Source organism: Panicum hallii, chromosome 5 (genome assembly GCF_002211085.1).
Source record: "Panicum hallii strain FIL2 chromosome 5, PHallii_v3.1, whole genome shotgun sequence".
NCBI lineage: Eukaryota > Viridiplantae > Streptophyta > Magnoliopsida > Poales > Poaceae > Panicum > Panicum hallii.
The window spans coordinates 49,750,160-49,774,114 of NC_038046.1; the positions used below are offsets into that span (position 1 = coordinate 49,750,160).

General features: G+C 42.7%; 3 protein-coding genes and 1 pseudogene across 3 annotated transcripts; all 4 read left to right on the top strand.

Annotated features, from left to right (window-relative positions):
* Positions 1 to 1,200: 1,200 nt before the first annotated feature.
* On the top strand, positions 1,201 to 3,733 carry LOC112894604 (probable protein phosphatase 2C 2). The gene is made up of 4 exons (XM_025962369.1): positions 1,201 to 1,703; positions 2,266 to 2,460; positions 2,548 to 2,783; positions 2,877 to 3,733. The coding sequence occupies exons 1-4, from the start codon at positions 1,548 to 1,550 to the stop codon at positions 3,451 to 3,453; spliced, it is 1,164 nt and encodes a 387-aa protein (XP_025818154.1). The 5' UTR covers positions 1,201 to 1,547; the 3' UTR covers positions 3,454 to 3,733.
* Positions 3,734 to 6,124: 2,391 nt separating this feature from the next.
* Positions 6,125 to 6,688, top strand: LOC112892709 (agamous-like MADS-box protein AGL29). The gene has a single exon (XM_025959837.1). The coding sequence runs from the start codon at positions 6,125 to 6,127 to the stop codon at positions 6,686 to 6,688; it is 564 nt and encodes a 187-aa protein (XP_025815622.1).
* Positions 6,689 to 15,083: 8,395 nt separating this feature from the next.
* Positions 15,084 to 16,637, top strand: LOC112891608 (peroxidase 2-like). Its single transcript, XM_025958512.1, has 2 exons — positions 15,084 to 15,392; positions 15,558 to 16,637. Exons 1-2 carry the CDS (start codon positions 15,165 to 15,167, stop codon positions 16,374 to 16,376), a joined length of 1,047 nt encoding a protein of 348 aa, XP_025814297.1. The 5' UTR covers positions 15,084 to 15,164; the 3' UTR covers positions 16,377 to 16,637.
* Positions 16,638 to 21,182: 4,545 nt separating this feature from the next.
* On the top strand, positions 21,183 to 22,552 carry LOC112895181 (annotated as a pseudogene).
* Positions 22,553 to 23,955: the final 1,403 nt, after the last annotated feature.

Sequence of the window (23,955 nt, forward strand, 5' to 3'; positions counted from 1 at the left end):
CGAGCAAACCTAGCTCCGCCCTGCCCTCGCCGCCCACGTGGCCACCTCATGACTCCTCTGCTGACACCAAGCCAGGGTGTGTCCTGCGTGCGTGCGTGAGTTTGGTCAGTGGTTCTTTTCTTTTTTTTAATCAACAGCTAACGGAGCAACCTTTCAATCTACAGTTACAAATCTCAATCTTTTAATTATATTTTTCTAAAATTTGCACGTTGCAATAGTACGGATCCAAGTTTCGCAACTTTTATGTTACAATGAACTCATGGTAATACCATATCGAATTATAAATTCGCGGAGCACAGGAACATAATGTGATTAGAGAAAAATATATCAAACTCTAGAAATTTTCGATACTTGCTCTATTTTTATTTACATTTACGTGCTGTATTAGATTTGTTTTAAATCAAATTTGACCAACTTTAATCAAATTTATAGAAAAACTAATAATATTTTTAATTTTAAATTTATTTCATTGAATCCACCATGAAATATATTTTAATAGTGCATATGCTGGGTAGTATTATTATTGCTATATTTTTCCATAGGATCAAAGTTAGCTAAATTTAATTTAAAATAGACTTAATATGATATGTAAATAAAAATGGAGGGAGTAAAAGATTAATAAAAATCACATGCATGTTCAGTGTATAAAAGTTTTATAAATAGATTTATATTCGAAGTGGTTTTAATATGATATTAGCTTTGTAGAAATCATAATATTTTAACCTTTTTTAAGTTAGTACTCTATTTGTAGAACAAGAGTCTATTGAAGCTTGTTTTTTCAACTATTTACATTGAAATATTTTTTAAAATTCATGAGAATTAACATTGCAATCTGATATATGTAAAATATATTTTTATGTGATTGATTGGGAGATAAAAAATAGACCTAAGTTTCCTTAATAGGTTGAGAAAAGGAAAAGAAAAAAAAAACGGACGCTCCCCGTCCTCGGTTCCCACACGCAAAAGGTGTGAAACGAGTGCCCGCGTCATCGCTTTTTCTGCCCAATCCAAAACGTGGTCGGCGACCACCCCATGCCTGATGGCTTCCAACATCGCGCACGCGTGCCGGTAGCCCAGCACTCCCGCCCGCGCACGACACCTAAGCCCCGCCACGGCACCTGCCGGTCACACACCCGCGTCACCCACCGGCAGCCGCCGTCCTCTTGCGTCCTCCGCCACGCGCGAATAAATGGCAAACACCTCTCTGCTTCTCCGCCATTTCTTTCCTGAATTCCCGTTCGGATCGGGTCAGTTCTCCGTGTTGTGTCCAAAGAAAAAAAAAAGTTCTTCCTCCGTGTCGCCCTTCTCGCGGATTGTGGAAAGGCTGCTTCTTTCGTAGATTTCCGCGTGCTTCTCGTCGAGATTAGGAGACCAGTGTTTCGGATCGAGCTGTTTGGGGGTGGAGAAATTTTGAGGCCAAGAAGAGGTCGGAATCGGATCGGGAGTTCTTCGGGGTCGGAGTGTGCGGAAAGGCGAGGGATTTGGGAGGAGTTCGTGTCCCAGACGCGGTGGGGAAGAATCTGTTGTTGAGCAAATTGGAGGCGGAGATGGGAGCCGGAGCTGAGGTCATGCATCAGGTCGTGCCGCTGCTGGAGGCACGGTTCCACCGGTGCGTCGTCAAGAGCGTCGAGGTCATCGAGGAGGTGGTCGCGGTGGCGCCCATGCCGGTGCAGGTGGCAGCGTCGCCGAAGGCGGTTGTGCAGGTTTGGTCTTTCTTGTCCTGTTTAATGTTTTGCTAAGAAATTATATAGCCTGAAATCATCGCATAAGAACTTTTCCCTATGTTGTGGTCAAATGTTTCTCGGATCATTAGGGGGGTAATATTTCTTGCAGTATTTACTCTGATTTCGAATGTTTTCTCTAGTATGGTAGGTAAATTGCAAGGATAGTTTGTCTAAATATTCAAAGGACAGGGGCTTCCTTTCAATTTCTTTGTGTTATTTGATTATGGTTCGTTGGAAGTGAACAGATTGATTTGGGGAGTTCATATTGATCAGTTGCGTATGTAAAATGTGTAGACTCCCCTAAATTCGTTGCTGGGGTCATCTGGATTTTCCAGTCGTAATCAATTGACTGTTTTCGCCTAGGATGAAAAGAATAGTTGTTTGGTCAATTCACTAGTAGTTGGCAGCTATTAATATGAAAAAAACAGAGCTTTAGGGCTGCTTTGTGGTAGTTAGACATTTTGGAGAAGAAATTTTAGGTTGTTACATTTTGTACAACTGGAAGACACCAGTGAAATTAACAGTTTTGTTCTTGATGCAGGAGTTGAAAAGATCTTCTAATGCTGGGGGTAGTGTATCTGTGGAACCCCTGCAGTTTGTCCCAAGCATTCGATCTGGTAGCTTCGCTGATATTGGACCTAGGCGGTACATGGAAGATGAACATATTCGAATTGATGATCTTTCTGCTCATCTTGGTCCACTGCTTATGTTCTCTGCACCTAGTGCCTTCTATGGGGTACGTGCTGTGAATGCTGTTCAGCTAATTATATTCTTCATGTAAATTTCTGTACCCAATTTAACTGTGTGTGATTTTGCCTTTTAGGTCTTTGACGGGCATGGTGGTTCAGATGCAGCTGCTTACATGAAGAAGCATGCAATGAAATTGTTCTTTGAGGATGCTGAATTCCCACAAGCATCACAAGAAGATGAAATGTTTGCTGAATCTGTTGAGGATTCAGTCCGCAAGGCTTTCTTGCGGGCTGACCTTGCTCTGGCTGATGATTCACTCATCAACCGTTCTTCTGGAACCACAGCACTGACAGCATTGGTCCTTGGAAGGTTAGTTGAGTGTGAAAAACTAAGCCTCGTTGCATCATGATGAGCGGTTCAATGAAGCAGTACTCATGCTCTTTTCTTCTTCCTATCTTGCAGGCAACTTTTGGTTGCAAATGCCGGGGATTGCCGTGCAGTCCTTTGTAGGAAAGGCATAGCAGTGGAGATGTCAAAGGATCACAGGCCAACATATGATGCAGAGCGTCAAAGGGTTATTGAATCTGGTGGATATATTGAAGATGGCTACCTCAATGGAGTTCTCTCTGTGACCCGGGCTCTTGGTGACTGGGACATGAAACTGCCCAGAGGCTCGGCGTCACCCCTGATCGCCGAGCCAGAGATCCGCTGGACCACCCTCACCGAGGACGACGAGTTCCTGATCATCGGGTGCGACGGGATATGGGACGTGATGACCAGTCAGCACGCGGTGAGCACGGTCCGCAAGGGGCTGCGGCGGCACGATGACCCCGAGCGGTGTGCTCGGGAGCTCGCCATGGAGGCGAAGAGGCTCGAGACCTTTGACAACCTCACGGTGATCGTAGTCTGCTTCAGGTCCGAGTTCGGCGGGGGTCCCACACCCCTAGAGCCGGCATCAAATAGTAGGCTAAGGTGCTGCAAGAGTCTGTCTCCGGAGGCACTCTCGAAGCTGAGGCGATGGCTGGACTCCGACCAATAGACCATTCTGCTGTAGATGTGTAGAGGCCGGCCTCTGTTCCATGCTGCAGCCGTGTAAATATCGGTGCTGATGTTCGTCCCTCTATTAAGGCTGTGCTTACATGGCCAACAATTTTGTTCCTGGCGGCGAGGCTTTTCCTCCTCCTGCTGCTGCTTTTGTTTTACACCATTTTGTTGGATGTACATACCATTGTTTTTTTCACTGTTGTCCGGCTCGCCAGGTGGTTTATTCTGGTAACTAGTTTGCAGCCCCGTTGCCTGCTGGGGTGGAGTTTTTAGCACCACGTTGTTTACAGTCGGCTGTTGATGTGATGCAAACCTGAATATCTGCAACCGGAGCTTCAGAGTTTTGCCCTCTTTGGAGAGCTGTTCGGAGCTTGTCCCTGCACCCTTGTCCTGATATCTAGTGCTGGATTCTGGTGCGGTCAAATGTGGTTTGCGAAAAAATATCTGCAAGCAGATGCAGTTGCTCGTTATTGAGCATGAGCAAGTTGCATTGGCTTAATGCGTTCGCATGTGGTGGCCAGCAGCGAAAAGAAAGAAATCAGGGGCGGCCGCGTTGTTTGACCAAAATAAAAGAGGGAGAACGAAAACAAGGTGGAAGTAGAGGTCAGATTGTCGAGAATCGGCGGCGACTGCAGTCCCAGGGCATTGACCGACTTAGTTAGGCCATCGAGTCAGGAACTCAGGATAGCAACGGAGTACGCTGCACAGCATCGGATCATATATGTTACATCTATAAAACAAGTCATGTACTTGATCGGAAATAGTATATAATTTTAGCTGATAATATAGTTTTACATTAACTACAAAACTATGTTACCATTTAAAAGACACCCTTACTGCTTAGACCATGTTTAGAACTGTAATCGCATTCCACCTTTTTTCTTTGTTGTGGCTGGAGCTTGCCGAGACTTGGAAGTTGGAACCGTGATCTCACGTGATTGTATGGAGAAATAAAAATGAAAAATATATTTCACAATGGATCCAATGATTTTCATTTGATATTATAATTATAATTATTCTTTCCTATAAACTCAATCAAACTTAGAATAGTTTGACATAGGACAAACTCATATTCTCTTTATATTTAAGAATGTAGGAAGTAAACCCAATGATTTTAATTTAGTGGAACTGAAGGTTCTTGGTCATGAGCTTCATTTCATATTTACAGTGATAATATGCATACTGATGATAGATTTGCAAAGTTGAATGATATTTTTAGGCTTGCTAGACAATGGTGGTTGAAGTAAGCATACCGCTTTTCCATGAAGTTAGTTGGATCTTTTCTATGGTAAAAGTTATGGAAGTAGTACTGCTAAAAGGTACTGGTAAAAAATGAATGGAAGATACCGTATACGCTTCCTAGAACAATGATTTCTAGCTACTATTCCCAGTATTAATGTAGTAGTTTTCATTTTCACTCATTTTTAAAAGCAAAAAATATAAAAAATTTCTGAGATGGAGGATGGTCACCGAGAAGAGAAACTCTATGAGATAAACAAAGTTTCTTTGGTTACAAATATGATTAGTAAATTTACCCTTCTGGTTCCACATGATATTAGGTTACATAAACGATAGGTTTTGTAAGCATAAACTGGCTGTGGGGATGATTTATCCTAGCTTGAATATCTGGGGTGTTAAAAGCAATCTTCAAGTCAACTTGAACTCTTGATGGAGGGGGGGGAATCATCTATCATTATGCTCTAGAGCTACAAGTAGGTAATTGCATTCAACTCGAACAATAAAACTCCTTTTACCCAAGCTTTTTCACATCCAATTTCATCTCTCATTATTATTAGTCCAACTGTCCTTCACAAGTGAGGCCAATTATAACTTAAAGATCTAGCTATGAACTAGAACTACAAGTAATTTGCAATATCGAGGTAATCAAGCACAAAACTTGGTAACAAAAGCATGAACCATTGGAAATCCATATTTGTTGAGTGCAGGATACAAGATCATCAACCAGAAATTAGAATAATTATGGAGCCTAGCTAGAGCATATATGATTTTAAGGGTCTAATTATAGTGCTAGTTATCGATGTAGAGTAAATAATATAGATAATTATACTACATATCTTGAGTTGCAAGCAATATTTCACCAAAATTAGCTCTCAACTCAAAGATTGGGTATGTTTGGGGTCATTATCATCGGTACATATTCTAGCATGGAATCCTTGTGAGCCAATGCCACAAAAGCAAAGGGCCTCCAAGCTGAAGTGCATAGCATAAAGAACATTGTAACAATCTTTTAGAAATATTCTAGATCACTTATGTGTGGGCTAATATGCAGTTGCATTCCCATTTTATTTCCTAGAGACAGTGTTCACCTAACGCTAAACAACTCGGGCTGAGTAGTGGTCATTTAATTAAATAGGATAATCAGCTGGTTAAACGGGCATGGCTGGCCATCATGTAGTGTTTAGACTATCTAAACAACCATTTTGGCTAATAACAGCTAGTGGAGAGTCATGCCATTTGAGATTCATCTTTCTAATTTGAGTGGTAATCACTTTCCTTGGTAAAAACTAGCTTATTACAGATATTTTAGCCATCAAGAAGATTGCTAGTGTAAATATGATTAATTTTGGTCCGGTGTGGGCTGGCTGTTGCCAATAGCCACCAAGGGATGGTACCTAGAGCCAGCTAGGACTCAACTATGTGGTGCGATGATCGCCATTGTTGCCTTCTCCCCTGCTGGTAGGCCATTCTCCTTTGGTATTCCCTCTTTCAAGACCATGATCAATCGCTTCCTCACTTTGAGCGGACATGGTACGAGTGATGAGAGTTGTGATAGTAGTAGTGGGGAGACAAACACTACAAAGGAGAGTTTAGAGTATTCTGAGTTAGAACAATTGATTGAGAGTGAGAAGAAGAGAACAGAGAGGTTAAAGGAGATGATTGAGGGCGATGTGGATGGGCGTGTGATGTATTGGTTGACTGCAAAAGCCTATCCGTTAGGGCTTGATGAGCTGCAGGAATTCCACAAGAAAATTGCAGCAATACAAGATGTTGTCAAGGAAAAGATCAAGCAGGTGCTGCAAGACGAAAGGCACCCAACAAGGCAATATCCACCAGCGTTCATGGATTTGGCATCAAAGTACATGGTTGATAGGCAGACTAGCACACCCATTTCTTCCAGGGCTCCTAATTCCAACCAGGGACTTGCTAATGGCCTGATGTCAATTACTCCTTTGCTAGCGGTATCCATGGCGCCATTGGTAGCTCGATGAACTCTCCCAGCGATCAACTTGATGGGTGATGGATGCTAGAAGAATATGTCATAAGATTAACAATGATCAATCATACTTGCAAGCATTGATCATAGTTAACATACCAAACATGTAATTTCCCTTATCTATGTTGGATGTATATGTAACCAAGACATATCTAGGACATCTTGCCAAGATACATCCAGGACAGATTTTACTGTTGGAATTGCTTTATGAAGCATGATTTGTCTCATATTCATATATGTTAGTATCATCCTTTCATGCAATGAGTCCTATGATATGATATTGCTCTGTTTAAACAATGATCTATCCCATCATATATATGGTGTATTCAGTGATAATACAATGCCTATAGTTGGCCGAGAAAATTAAACATATTTGAGCGACAAAATTTATTGTAGGATACTCTGATTTTCTTGTCCTAGCTAGAGTATACCATGGAGAGTGATGCTTGTTGTTGGACGCTCTTAAAAGTGGTTATTTGCTATATGCAATGTAAAACACCATTTGACCATTTCATTTCGTGCTTCTTGCATAGGTTAAAACATTATGAATGTCTTTGTACAATAGAAATACAAGGTCCGATCCCATAGTTGCAAAAAATCTCCTTTTTTTTGTGAAAAATTTGATGCAGGATGCTCTGACTTCCTGACAATCTTAGCTACAAGACATCATTGGATGCTAGACAATCCTAGAAAATGGTTATTTTGTTCCTATTGATGCCCAGGATCCACCTGTCAGCACCATCTTCATCCACATGTGGACCGGATGCAGCCGTGACTTATCCATCTGCCATCGGTGCTACTTGTGATTCCCTCACCATTGCCTACAGTGAGCCGCTCAGAGCTATCAGATCACACGCTACCACCTTGGTTGGTTCGAACGCAACGAGGTATGGACATCAATTGCAGCTGCGTGCGCGTCCGGTATGCCAAAGCGTGGGAACAATGGCATCGACAGTGAGGGCAGCACAGACATAGCAGGGCCGGGAACCCACCAGAGCTCTCCCACCATTGTAGTCGAACTCTCCACGTGTCCCCTTGTACGTGTGTCGTGCTTTTGAATGGTTGACACGTACTTTCTCCGCTCCGCACTACGAAGAGTGCAGTTCTAAGTTATTTTAGATCGGTTAGTAGTAAGGTGAAAAAACTCTCATATCCTATTTTTTATGCCACGGTTAGTTTTAACATGCAAATTAAATCTAATATACAGATAGTTAAGATCCAGTTTCTAGAATTGATCCTTGTAAGATTTTTTTCCAAATGCAGGATTGCATTTTTTTTATGGAACAGAGAGAGCAGTAGAAGTTAGATGTTTTGTCCTGATCGAATGGAACACCCTACAGGTTGTTTGTCAACATCACTGGAAGAGGTTTAGTTTATAGGGCTTCTGAGATCGAGATGCTTGTCTCACGCCGGTGCGCTCGCTGACCCGCGCACACTGTGTATGTGTGTGCTCGGTTGTGAAATGAGGCGTCATCGAGGTCATCGGTTTTGCATGTGGTTAGAGCAAAGCCCGCTAATGGGTTGAAACCTACTGTATTGCCTAAATTTAACCCATCCAACCCACCAATTGGTGATTTGGTGGGATGTTGTTTTTTTTTTGTTTTGTCCTCTTCAGTCAATTTTTTCTTTGATAGATGTTTGGTGTGGGCTTTATTTATTCTTGTTTCTGTTATGATTTCATTCAGCATGGCCTGTAAGTGCCTCTGATTAATGGAGCTTTGGACGGGTCGGAAGCCCAAAAGAAATTTCAAATAGGGCTCCTAGCCCATTTCCAATTCTAGAAGCCCAATGATGCTCTTCTCTGTGCAAAACATTGTTCCATCACAAACTAGTAGCCAAACCCAATAACCAAGTAGTTACAATAAGGATTTTTATGTGGCGCAGTCAATTTATCACTATTTGCAGTTTGTATTGAAATGATTTAATTCTGTATGTCGGTTGATTGTTTTCCCTCCGTCAGGTTTTTTGGCGGATTTTTAAATTTTTCCTATTTTTGCCGTCGAATACATTCTGGCCCATTAATAGTTGTCTCTGAACCTATCGAGCTAGTGCAGCTAACAAACTAAAAACGCAAAATGCTCAGGGTACTTTTCATGTCGGACACAAGTGTCAGTTGTCACTGTACCCGGCTAATTAAGAACAAATTCCAGTACTAAAACAGAGCTTGTTTTCCTCTAGAGAAGCATCAGTTTTAGTACCTTCTAGTCATGGGAGATGGCATTATGGAAGCTGCTCCATGATGTTATTTAGTCGAACTGTAGGATTAGAGCGGAGGCTGCTGGGCGCCTGGGCCCCAATGGCGGTATAGGGGTACATGAGTGGTCGAGCCTGAATCAGGAAGCCACCACTGCAACTAATAAGCATCGATCGAGCACAAAGAAATAAACAAAGTGAGTGAGATTAGTTAATCCTAAGGCCAATTTTAAAGTTACATAGCTTAACCATCTTCTGCAAAGATAGACAAGGAGTCCCGGCATGGACACGTGCCCAACGCGAGTTAAGGGAGATGGATTTGGGAAGCTAAACAGATTCCAAGGTATAAATGATATTTTCTCTTAGAACATGCATCTTATTTAGAATTGGTTTGGACCATATAGTATTTGTTGCAAGTAATACAAATAAAGTTCAGTATGGTATTTTGAATTATTTATTGCAACATTTCAATATACGAGTTCATCATTTTTTTAATATGTCATTTCAGTATTTGTAATATGCTATCTCATCCTTTTACAAATGTTGAATTAGTTTTTATAAAAGTATAAATAGTTTCTTCAAAATTTTAAATCAGTCTTGTGAAAATGTTGAATTTGATCTTACAAGGATTAGAGCAGAAAAGCAATCTGCAATATGTAAGCAAGATACGAAGCACCATGCTCAGGGCGGAGCCAGCCTCTGATGACAGGAGCGTAGCAGCAAGGATCAAAGGCCTGGTACTGCGCTTGCTGTTATCCGATTGGGCCCGTGCACTGTTGGGCTTCAATGGGCTGTACGATTCCTATTCCTATGGTACAGAAGGTGGTCATGAGCCACCCGATTGGGAATTGAAATATATTATTATTGTTTTTCAACAAAAATCAAGCAATTGACAAACTAGGATTTTGTTGCTAGTTAGTCAAGGACCCTATGAAAAGTGAAGCAAACAATAAGAAAAAGCGCCTAATGGATGAGCAACCACTTGATGGATAGTTGATTAGTGTCTAGTTTTATTGTATTGAAAAAGATATCTTAGTATGTTGAACTAGTCTATCAACCTATACTCCCGTCCGGACAAATGATTTTAAGAGATAAGTATTAGAAATTTATGAAATATTAGTTATTGGGACACATAGCTAATAACGAAAATTATTTACGTTAGTCTCTTTTTTAAATATTCCGACACAACACTCACAGATACCGACTTATCTTTATCAGGTTGTGGTAGACATTAGTTACCAATGAGTATGTATATTCTTTTCATTCATGTTCATAGTTTTTTTTCACTTTACATCACATCCCTATATGTATTTGATATGCATCCAACTGAACCCTTAGTTAGAGCTATGTGTTTAAAATGGAATTTTTTATTCTCATTGCTTCTTCCATACATGTATATTTGTTTTATACGCTGAAACATCATGCACGTATACCATAATTTAATATTTCCTATATTAATAATGGTAGATATAGGCAATTTTGAATCATAAATTGTGTGCTTTCATATAATAATGATATATGTAGATAATTTCGATGAAGATTAGGGGTTACTTTAGATTATTTTTCATAACAGCAGAGGTCTACAATTTACATACAGATTTAGGTTGTGATTGGTTGGGTGCATAAACCCCTAGCCAGGCTTGCGGAGTGCAAGTTAGGTATGTTTGGTTCTCTTTAGTCGGGCTCCAGAATGCAAAAGTAACCCTCTAGCCTGGCTTCCTGGAAATGCAAATAAGTTTCATTCCCCACTATACAGGCTGCACAAGGTAAAAAGGATATACTTGGCTATCTTAAGTCACCCAACCAACCAAACACTAGTGCAACCAACCAATCATAACCTTAGATGCTTACCGTGTAGATTGCTTATACTAGTGAGAGGTGGGTAACTTTTCATAAAACATAATAGATCTATTGACCATGCTACATTGATGGTCGGATGTTTCTGATTTCTTTTGAAAATCTCTTGGATTTATCTATTTTTACAGCGTGTCTCATGAGATCCAAAAGAAAGCTTCAATTATTAACATTAAGATGAATAGAAATTGATATATTCTAAAGAAATAATAATAGTCAGCAGCAAAACTCAAATTTTGGCACTTGAAAGGAGAAGAAAAGGTAAGCAAATGTCGAATTATATTTAACATATATGCCCTGTATTGTGGTGCGTGCCCAGAGCTCGTCTCATCTGACCTCAACGATCCATCAGCTGTTAAAACGTCGGATTCATGCACGAAAAGGAAACTAAAAGTAACCCCAAGCAAGACTGTCGGCGAGGCCATAGTACTCCACATTTAATTGGGACCAGCATCGACTAACGATCGATGCTGACACTGACTTCATATATAGTTTATTTTTCCAGAAACAAAATAACAGTTCAAAATTAAAGAAGACGCCGACGGATCGATCCACGGCAGGCAGGCCGCCATGGACCTTCCTTGTTGGCACAATCCCGTGTGTGCCAATCGGTCGATATGCATGATCGATCCCGTGTGCTTGCAGTTCAAGCGAGGGGACTTTTTCGTGCAGAGATGACACACGGGGAAAGAAAGTACCCATGCGAGTGACGGATCAATGGATCCATTGATTGAAGGAATGGGGCCGTGCACCAAACCTTACGTGCTTGCAAGCTATAGCTCGCCCATTGACCGGCCAGGGAACCGAGCAATCGTTTCTGCCGATTTAATTTTGATTAGTTTCAGTGGAAAAAAAGGAGATGTTTTTACATGATGAAAGTACGGTGCATGCATTGACCAGAGAAGGAGTAATGATCATTTCTGCAGATTTTTAATTCCAGTGAGGAAAATGCTCGCAGGTAATGCTGTTCACGAACAACCTAGTGCTCGTGCAGTTAGCTGTGGGATCAAGTCCACGCGCAACCGTTTTATTTTATTTTCTTTTGAGGTTCTGCTCCCTTGTTGTTCTAAATTCTAATCAACTTGAGTTACATATTTCATTTCTAGCTTCACTATGATAATGAGGATTCTGCACTTTGGTAAACTCATTGTGCTCTAATTAATATTTTGTCGATCGAGAGAGTTCTTTCCGTATCAACATCAACAACCGTGTGGAAATTATCGTATACATATACTAGTATATACCCTGAACAGAATGGCGATCATCAACTACTACACATGTATACCATCCTTCTTCATGTGCGACGCAGTTCATCAGACACACGTACATCGATCGTGCAAATCATACACAGAGAGGAGTACACCTTGGAGCGAGCTAGCTAGCTATACCCGGCCGGTTTCGTAAGCACCCAGGTCACCCATTTTTAAAACAACCAAACCGGGGGCGTCCTCTACTAGCTAGCTGTTGCGCGCCCATGCGTGTGGCCGACTTGTCCATGGAACCATACCCATGATCCCCGGCTCAAACAAAGCTTAGTTTTTTCCTATTAAAATGGGAGCAGATCAAACACAAGTGTGGCCTGCACATGCGTCCTCGCTCTTTCCCTAGAGGGACCGGCCGGAGCTTGGAGCATGTGCAGGGGTAGTAGAATAGGTAGGCTGTTGCTACAGCTCGAGTCGTTTCATGGATAAGAAGCTGAACAATAGAAAACAGACAACAATTTGTTTATTATGAACAAGTAGGGGAATAAAGCAGATACGCCACTTGGACCAGACAGCTAAACTAGGGGTGCATCAGCTTGTGGTAGTTGGGCTATATATGCCTATATCTTTAGATAAATCGCTCGTGAAGACTGGTGACCTGTCGGCGCCATTTGTGAATTGTTTATGGTTGTCGTCCTCGCTCGAGGGAACGTTTCTTTGGAAGCTTTGTGGAAGGGAAGAGGCGCCCGTGTCTGTCACGATCGAGGATCAAGCTAGGGGGGAGACTCCAAGACGTTTAAGTTTTTATACGCGCCGGGAGAACTTCTTATTATTGGGTTAATACTAGCTGAATTTTCAAAGATCACTGCTAGCTGGGAATCTGCTATACATGTTTTCTCTGAAATAATGGGGGACAGATGGAGACTATATATTTGTCAGATTTAGATTATTTACTTTAAACTTGTAATTGTTCAAATATAGAGGTATATGCTCTCTCTTTTTATTTTTAAGGGGACAGATGAACACAACTGGATTTTACTAGACCTTTCCTAGTCACACATGCATAAAGAATTGTCAAAACAAACACATCACAAAAGATGCGGCTCCAGGCTCCAGCCAGCTGGGTCCTTACATAAGAAAAAAAACAAGTTCAGAAGATGATTTTCAGTCTATGAGCGTACCTTTTCAAAGGAAGCTGGGTTTTAGATTAAACTTGTTCGGTCTAAGAGCAGACCGACCTTTTCAAACAAAGCGTTGCAGCAACTCATCCCACTCGTTAACAAGATTAAAATGAAAAGAATAGACTACTTCCTTTTGAGTGCAGGCTGCTCTCCTGCTCTTAAAGGTGGACAGCAATTTGTCGGCTACTCTAGTTACTGTAGGAAACTAGACAAATCCCCCGACATAGTGTACACTTGGCACTCTTGTGACAAAAAGGGAGCAGAATACTTGGAGAAATAATTAGGATAGTTACAGGGATTATGCAAGGACTGATGTTGAGAAGATTGAAGTTCACCGTCGTCCTCCTTTTGTAAGGTGGCTGATCACCAGGACTGTTGGCAAATAGCAATAAAAAAACAGATTTGCTCCTTGTATTGTGACTTAGATCTTGCTTATGTATAAGCAGAATCCAAGTTACCTTACAAAAGATCATATTAGTAGTCATTAGTATGACTGTGTAAAATTTCATTAACCATAAATAACTAATATATATATATATATATATGTAGTTACTAGATTCGTCATGGTACATATTTTCATAATGTAAAACTCTTTCTGTTTAAAAATAAAATATTACTATTGGTCAAAGTGCACTGCTGGACATCGTATCGATGTTCTAACTTCTAACATACTTCCATTCCGGGTCAGAAGGGGCATTTAATTTCTTGCAAAATCAGCTACCGCAACCGACTTGATCAAAAAGACAATTGATATCAGTATTTGTCCGGGGTGTTGTTGTATCGTAATTAATCCTGAAGAGCCAATTCGTTAAGATACATACGGTGGTGCTGCAGGCATTTACCCAATATATCCGACAAGTTCCTACAAGCAGAAAGGATCATCGGAGTTGGTGCAACCGTGCTCCCAACAAACTGCAGACCTCCCCGGATTGCCATCTCACAACGTTGCTCAAGTGCTGAGATGACGATGAGGCCGTGCTGGCACCGTGGATAGCCAAAGCACTTGGCCTCTTGCGAGGACCACGAGGTCATCGGCCGTGTCGTGTGTCCACGCATCACGGCCGGATCGATGATGGACCTACCAGCTAACAAACTGGGATGTGACTACCCGTGGTAGTAGCGTGCGTCCTGGCCTGCTGACCGACGATGATTATATTCACTTGGTAGCAACGCACCAACACACGGCCTAGCCTTCTTCGTTTCTCCCTGGAATTGATTATGAGCAAGTACACGTACTCTGCCCTAGGGTTGTTGAACGTTAGGTGCCTTCGGATGCGCGCACAAATGATGGGAGGGCCCGCCGTAATCGAAACCTCTACCAATTCATACGACCACACACAACTATACAACCGTTGCTGGTATGGCTAAGCTGTTTCACACGTCCCGTCCGTCACCCATGTGTGTGTGAGAGAGTCTCTATCCAAGTGATAAATGTAACAAATTAAGGGCTCAAAACCCTGAGCAGCACGACATCATTGTATGCACATGAATGCCTTTTATGCATGCATCACATCGATGTTAACCGTCTGATTGTGAAACACAATCTACTCATGTCGAGATATATGTATCACCACCACTAGTACATGCAGTGGCAAGATATAAACGTCATCTATACCCAAACAGCTAGCCTTTTAGTTTTAGAAATGGTTAGGGCCGGAGAGGATGCGCCTTGCTTTGGAGCTTCTCGAGTGCTGGAACAAACAACAACCCTAATTGGCTGTATCATCAGCATATAATTCCACGTTTAACCAGGTCAGCAGCAGCACCTTTTAAGTGCGGACTGTATCATGGAGCTAATGAGATCATGGACGCATTATGATTCAGCAAGGTCGCAAGGCGGCCACGTTCCCTTGCTCGTTGCGCTCTCATTATCGGTGGCACACACACCCAATCATTAACAGTTAAACTACAGGACAAAACCAGCTATATAAACTCCTGCAGGCCCAGCCCCAGAGGCCAGAGCAGAACATACAGAGCTAGCACCAGGATCAATCAGCTAGCTACGGGCCTATCTAGCTGGTGGTCAAGCTTATTGGGAAACATGAAGCTCTCTGCGGCTTTGCTCTGCGCCCTTGTGGCCGTCCAGGCGGCGGTGCTCCTCGCCGCCGCGCCGTCGGCGCAGGCCGGCGAGCTGCAGGTCGGGTACTACGGCAAGAAATGCAAGGGCCTGGAGAACGTCGTCAAGTGGCACGTCATCAGGGCGCTCAAGGCCAACCGCCGCACCGGCGCCGCGCTCATCCGCCTCCTCTTCCATGACTGCTTCGTCAGGGTAAGCACACATGCATAATACAGTTTCATGCATTGTCAATTCACCTAATAACATAACCTAGCTTAATTATGTGCGGTGAAATGTACTAGTACGTTACCCAGTAACTACTGGACGGTAATTAAACTGAACAAACATTAAAGTTAATGAGTTTTTACTTGTATGCAGGGGTGCGATGGCTCTGTCCTCCTGGACGCGTCCTACGACAACCCGCACCCGGAGAAGGAGGCGCCGGTGAACATCGGCCTCGCCGCCTTCGACCTCCTGGAGGAGATCAAGGCCGCCGTCGAGGACAGGTGCCCCGGCGTCGTCTCCTGCTCCGACCTCCTCATCTACGCCGCCCGCGACGCGGCCAGCATCCTCAGCAACGGCCACGTCCACTTCGACGTCCCCGCCGGCCGCCTCGACGGCTTCGTCTCCAAGGCCGAGGAGGCCCAGGCCGAGCTCCCGGACTCCGCCGATGACGTGCAGAAGCTCATCGCCAACTTCGCCAGGAAGAACTTCACCGTCGAGGAGCTCGTCATCCTCTCCGGCGCGCACTCTATCGGCCAGGGCCACTGCTCGTCCTTCGCCGGCCGCCTCTCCGAGCCCGCTGACCAGATCACCCAGGCCTACCGCGAGCTCCTCAAGTACAAGTGCCCCCAGGGCTCCAACCCGCCCGTGGACAACAACGTACGCGACGAGGACTACGACGTCGTGGCGAGGTACATGCCGGGGTTCACCAGCAGGGTGCGCAAGATCCCCGACTTCCTTGACAACTCGTACTACCACAACAACCTCGCCAAGATCGTCACCTTCCACTCCGACTGGACGCTGCTGACGCACAAGGAGGCGTTCGGCCACGTCAAGGAGTACGCCGAGAACGGCACGCTCTGGGACGAGGACTTCGCCGACTCGCTGGTCAAGCTCAGCAAGCTGCCCATGCCGGCGGGGAGCAAGGGCGAGATCAGGAAGAAGTGCAGCGTCATCAACCACCGCCTATACTAAGCAGGCCGCCGTGCTCTTGCAGCAATGGACCAGAGCAGGTAGAAGAAGAAGAGGCCGTGCGGGCCCAGCCAATTCAACACACACACGTTCATAGATCAAGTTGAGCCATAAGCTTGGTTTTTGTCGTTCCATCCATTCTTTTGATTCGCATTGGTTGTACCACACTTTGTTGTGCATTTTTCATCTCTGCCAATCTGTTACATAGTATACATGGCTCACGGAAATAAAACTACGTATGTTCCTGACATGTCTTACAAGTTAGTATGAATTATCTGAAACAAATGAAATGAGTACAAAATTGCCATCTTCATGCTGCGATGTGGGTGGTCAACCTTTCAAATAAGCCGGATACCATAGATCCAGGCTTCATTACCGGCACGTCACAACCGGTTCACACTGAACCGGTCGTGATAGCTGCATCACTCCAGTTCTCAACAGCGACACAACCAGAACATTGGCTGCGTCGTTAGAACCGGTTGTGATTTTCAACCATCACCGCCGGTTTGTGGTAAGAGCAAGCTGTGATGCCTCCTTTGAAATTAAACTGATGATCAAACATATAATTTCAACTACGATTAGCGCGAAAGAATGCAAATAGTAACAGTAAGCAGCAAATTCAGACTGTCCATTTTATCTTTTTAGATAAAGGAAAAATTGAAGTTTGTACTTAAGCAATAGCTATTGGTAGTATACATACATGTACTCAATCGAACTTATCAACTCAAGAGAAATTTAGGGTCCCGGATGGTTGAAGTGAGGTCTACATTTTTCTGAAGACAAGCTTAACTGGATGTGCTGCCTGCACGTGAGTGCAACATTAAAATACTTGTCAATATCCTAAAAATTAACATGATAGACTTACATAAACATACATGGATGTCACAATGAGCAGTTATCCTGTCCCTTCAGCAGTAACAAAAAGTTAAGTAAAGCCAGAAAAAGGTACGTTATACCTACAATCAGGGGTGGAGCCAGGTTATGAGTTGTGGGTGCGGACGCACCCACAAAAAATTCAAAAAATTAGCTATTACCCTTAAACTTTGATCTTATTTGCTTGAAAATCAAACATATTTTCTATTCCTATGAAGTACCGCACCCCTCAATTTTTCTCTAGCTCTGCCGCTGCCTACAATGTATTGGAACACGTGAGAAAATACCTACCCAACGTTGCGACAAGGCAACAAAGATGTGCAACCACATGCTATCGAGTTGATTTGGAAGCTTCTTGGATTTTTGGTAAACCTTGGAGTTTTGAGCATTGTTGGTCTTAAGGTACATATAAATGCCCCTGTATAATTAAAAGTTTGGAAGGCTGGTTTTCTTGAGTCTGCTGGAATAGTAGTATAGTCAAATTGATGTTTCAGAAAAAAGTAAGTAATAGAGTCAAATTGGACTAGTAAGAAAATCTACCACATATGCGACGGTTGGCTGTACACATGTTCAATTTTGTGTTCAATAAAACTAATCCATCAACCTGTGCTACCGCATGGGCTAATAATTTTTGACAAACATAAGTTTTAGAAATTTATTAAAATTATCTAAGCTAGTTAGTCATAAAATTTTCTGGCTCTCTCTTATTTGTGCATATCCTAACACAATACTCATATAATTATGTACTTTTCTTTATCCAGTGTAGCAAAGATTTTAGTTAACAATAATTGCTCTATACTCTAGTTCATCCGCATATTATTTTCACTTCGCATCACACCTTCATATATGTTTGATATGTGTTTAATTAATTGAACCTATAGTTTGAGTTATGTGTTTCACATGCAAATCAATATTGTCATCACTTCTACCATACATGTATGCATAGTCTTCATGGTAACACACATGATATAAATGTGTACCTTAAGTTAGTATTTTCCATATTAACAATGGAAGAAATAAGTAATTAAGAATCATATATTGTTGTATGTTTTGATAAATTTTTATAATGATAGATGAGGTAATTTCAATGCATATTTAGGGGTTACTTTAGGTTACATTCATCTAATCTACTAATTTTGAGAGATATCAGTATTAGAATTTCATGAAAAAAATCATGAGTAGTAGATAATAATCAAAATTGCTTACGTTACTCTCTCTCTGTCTCTCTCATTTGCTAAATATTATAACACAATACTCATATGAATACAGACTTATCATTATCCAGTTGTGATAGATTTTAGTTAACAATTACGCTATACACTTTTTTCATCCAAATTTGTAACTTTTTCACTTTGCGTCGTACCTTCATATGTGTTTGACATGTGTTTAACTAGACCTTTGGTTTGAGCTATATGTTTACTATGGAAGTCAATACTCTTGTCTCTTCTTCTGTACATGTGTACATAGTCTCTCGGGTGATACACACATCATGCATGCATAACTTAAATTAATGTGTTCGATATTAACAATGGCACAAATAGGTAACTTAAATTCATATAGTGGTGTATTTTGGGATATTTTCTTTTATAGTGATAGATGTAGGTAGTTTCAATGCAGATTAATGGGTTAATTTAGATTATTTTTAATGATGGAAGATTTAGGTTATTTATATGCAAATTTGTAGGATTATTCAAGATTATTTTTTTTATAATGGCATAGTTGAGTAATTTATATGAAGATTAGAGGATTACTTTATGTTATTTTTATAATCACACAGGTGAGGAATTTAGATATAAATTTAGGGTGCCACTTTAGGCTATTTTCAAAATAGCATAGGTGGCTAATTTTTTTAAAATAATATATCCAATGACTATAATGATTAGAGTATATCTGATTGATCGCTAGATATTTCTGATTTTTGTGAGAATTTTTAGGATTTATCTATTTTTCTAGTTCATCTGATGAAGATTAACATGAAGGCTGGAAAAAAAACCCTCCCTTAGTAATAATAGGATTAGCTAGTAATTTTAAGAGATATCTATTAGAAATTTATGGATAAATATGGACCGTATCGCTAATAAAAAATATTTCTTATATTTGCATCAGCATAGTGTACTTTGGTGGTGTTGACCATAGAATGATGGCTAATAAATATTCATCTAGTTTAACCTAGACCATATAGATCTATTATGGTGGCTTACGGGATGGTTGAGATCCAATTTGAGCAGACGAGTTCCACAAGGTGGTGGAGAAAAATTGAAGTGCTGATTTGGTGAAAGATATAAAGAAACCCTATCATTAGACTGTGATCCTAGCCTTACTGGTCCAAGGGAATCTCCTTCTTTTGTGCAGATTTTGCTCTAAGCCGGTTCAAGGATCTTCTAGTAGATATTCCATGACTTACATATCAGTCACCTAGATGGGATTGACATCTTCTGCGGTGTTGTCCGACTTCCTTAAAATTCTCAACCAATCAAATTTTGGATGATAAAAGAAGACCGAACTTTGATGCCTTCATATATTGTCACATCCGGTTTTAGAAATAAATCCAAATATGAATCACATATATGCTAGGATCAATTTACTCATACATGTTACAACTTCAATAGTGAATCTGGCCAATGTTGTTATATAATCGTTAAAATTTGTTAAGAAATGACTTGTTTGTTTGAAAGAAAGAAAATACATATATCAACTCTTCAGCGAAACGGGACTCCATCTCTCTAGGCAGCTGACCGGAGATAGACCGGCCTAGAATGGAGCATCTAGGTCAAAGTTGTCATCTTCAACAAGGTCCATCTTGTCCTTTGGGGCGTTAGTAGGGGGCAAAGGAGGGGTGAGTATAACAAATTGTACTTTGAATAAAGTGTGGTAAAAATATAGCATGAGGCCAAAATAGGAGGACTTTTGGGTTTAACACACACTTAAACAACATGTCCTATTTTTTACTCCAAGTTCTTAGTAACTATTTACTAGATGTGAAACCAGCAGCTCAACCAAAACCAAACCCTCGTAAATCTATGTGAGCAAACCACCATCAAACTAAAACCAACCATCTTGAGCACAATTAAACACAAAGAAGTACAAACCCCCCTCTTGACTGTGAGCACAACTAATATATCAGTTTTACACTTTGCAGATGTTGCACACTTTCATCATGAGTCGTGATTCCTATTTGTCAGGGTTTATAAGGTTCATATCACATTTTCGAGAGATGTGTGGCTAGGTTTCACTACAAGACCTTTCCAAATCTCCCATTTATGTCATATTGACTTTGGTTTATCACTATGAACAAAATTTAGTCAACTATGAGGTTATTGTTAGTTCCTTGCTAGGTGACACATATATACAATACAATTAGAAGTACCACCAAAATGACTATTAAAAATACGTCCGTAGTGAGCGTCAACAAGGTATCTAGAAGAAGTCTTCAACTACAGGTTGTTCTATATGCATATCTATATCCAGATCATCATCTGTGAATTGCATTGTATTGGACAAAATGTCAATATATAAGTCCTTTGCAAATCCTTGGAAATGGTCAGCTAGGTCCGGATGGGAAGTGTTTGTCATTGGAGTTATGGAACAGCCCTAGCTGTGTCAGCCTATAATACCACGTTTCACCAGGTCAGCAGCGACACCATACTATTTTAGGTACGGTAGGCCTAAAATGATAGAGTTCATAAGGTTTGGTTCATAATTCAGCAAAGTCGCAAGGCGACCACGATCCCTCCCTCGCTGTACTCTCATTATCGATGCAAACTTAATCGTTAGCACAACTGCTTGAACTACTGGACAATATCAGCTATATAAACTCCTGCAGGCCCAGCCCCAGAGCAGAACATCACATCGCAGAGCACCAGCGCCCCTGAGCTCAGCATCAATCGGCTAGCTAGCTAGCGGCCTATCTAGCTGGTCAAGCTCTTATTGGGAAACATGAAGCTCTCGGCGGCTTTGCTCTGCGCCCTTGTGGCCGTCCAGGCGGCGGTGCTCCTCGCCGCCGCGCCGTCGGCGCAGGCCGGCGAGCTGCAGGTCGGGTACTACGGCAAGAAATGCAAGGGCCTAGAGAACGTCGTCAAGTGGCACGTCATCAGGGCGCTCAAGGCCAACCGCCGAACGGGCGCCGCGCTCATCCGCCTCCTCTTCCATGACTGCTTCGTCAGGGTAAGCACACAAGCATTCATTATATGCTGATCTCACCTGCTAATACAGTTCCATGCATTGTCAATTCACCTAATAACCTATCTTAATCATGTGCGGTGAAATGTATTTAGCCAGTAATTAATTGAAATGAACAACAAGAAAGTTAATGAGTTTTTACTTTTATATGCAGGGGTGCGAATGTGCGATGGCTCTGTCCTCTTGGACGCTCCTACGACAACCCTCACCCGGAGAAAGTGGCGCCGGTGAACATCGGCCTCGCCGCCTTCGACCTCCTGGAGGAGATCAAGGCCGCCGTCGAGGACAGGTGCCCCGGCGTCGTCTCCTGCTCCGACCTCCTCATCTACGCCGCCCGCGACGCGGCCAGCATCCTCAGCAACGGCCACGTCCACTTCGACGTGCCCGCCGGCCGCCTCGACGGCTTCGTCTCCAAGGCCGAGGAGGCCCAAGCCGAGCTCCCGGACTCCGCCGATGATGTGCAGAAGCTCATCGCGAACTTCGCTAGGAAGAACTTCACCGTCGAGGAGCTCGTCATCCTCTCCGGCGCGCACTCCATCGGCCAGGGCCACTGCTCGTCCTTTGCCGGCCGCCTCTCCGAGCCCGCTGACCAGATCACCCCGGCCTACCGCGAGCTCCTCAAGTACAAGTGCCCCCAGGGCTCCAACCCGCCCGTGGACAACAACGTCCGCGACGAGGACAACGACGTCGTGGCGAGGTACATGCCGGGGTTCACCAGCCGGTTGCGCAAGATCCCCGACTTCCTTGACAACTCGTACTACCACAACAACCTCGCCAAGATCGTCACCTTCCACTCCGACTGGACGCTGCTGACGCACAAGGAGGCGTTCGGCCACGTCAAGGAGTACGCCGAGAACGGCAAGCTCTGGGACGAGGACTTCGCCGACTCGCTGGTCAAGCTCAGCTAGCTGCCCATGCCGGCGGGGAGCAAGGGCGAGATCAGGAAGAAGTGCAGCGTCATCAACCACCGCCTATACTAAGAAGGCCGCACAAAAGCACAGTGCGTTAGATGAAGTTGATCCATAAGCTTGTTGCGCTTTTTCTTCGTTCTCCAATCTCCATTCATTCGCATTGGTTGTATTATTCTTTTTCCTTTTTGTGTTTGTCATGTGTCAAATCGTTATATTCTTGTTTCACTGCACTAAACTATATAAAGTATTTCTCATGTGTCAACTCGTTTCTGTACTTTCTTATCCTATGTGAAGATTGATATTGGAGCCACTGACGAGGGGGACTTCTATGTTAAGTTCACACTTCGGAATAAAAACAATGGATTCAAATGTCGTTGTTTGCGGTTTATGGTCCTGCACAACATCAACATAAGCAAAATTTTCTAGCAGAGATGGCACATACTTGCAGTAAAGAACCACTACCTTACATTATTGGCGGGGATTTAAACATTATGCGGCGTCCTGAGGATAAAAATAAGGAAAATTTTGATCCTAAATGGCCAATTCTTTTTAATATGGTCATTCAACCTCTAGATCTCAGAGAGATAGAAATATCTGGTGGCCATTATACTTGGGCGAGCAGTGGAGATGACCCAACTTTTGAAAAGTTAGATAGGGTCTTAGTACAGAGTGGGAGGGTAATTTTCCTCTCACAACGGTACAAAGCTAAAGATAGAAGTAACTCAGACCAAACACAGCAAACCAAAGAACTTAAACACCTTAGGTGCTTTTGCCCAATAGTACAAATGCAAAAGCACCTCTCCCTCTGCTTTCAGTGGCTTTTGGGGTAAAAAATTATGCACCTGCCATTGGTTATGAAAAAACGGTTCGTTCTAATCTTTCCAACCCGTCTGACACCCGTCCCCATCCCACCCCGCCCGCCGCCGCCCCACCCCGCCCGTCGCCGCCCCGCCCCGGCCCTCCGTGGCGTCGCCACGCCCCGCCCCGCCTGCTTCGGCGCCATCCCGGCGCCACCCTGGCCCCACCTCGCCCCACCTGGCGCCGCCCTGCCCCGGCGCCGACCCGGCCATCGCCGCCCCGCCCCGGTCCCGCCCCGCCCCGCCTGCGTAATTGCATTAAGATCTGGGTAATTGCATTTGCTCAAGGCATGTAATGCTCTTGTGCTGCAGTTATATTCATATGATACTACTTCCATTCGAAATCATCAATGCTTTCACTTTTCAAAGTCTCATAGATGCACTTTCTGAAGATTTGATGGTTGAGAGTTGAGTAAGTTACAAGATTACATGATTTGGGATTATTTCAAAACATGTTTGGAACCCAAATTCGTGATTAAGAGTGTTTACTTGCATTTTACATATTCTACGATTGGGAAGTGAACCTGTAAAGTACAAGAATGCAGGCCTTCTCCTGTTTCCTAGTAATATTATGGTCGATCTTATCGGTTGTGCAATTATAATGTGTCAGTTAACTGTAGACCCTGAATCATGGTTCAGTATTACTGCTAATATCACCGAGATCTATATTTACATGCGAAAAGATACATTTATGTGGACCACATGGATGAAAAACTTAGAAAATTTAATATTTTTCTTTCGAAAAGATACATCTACATACGA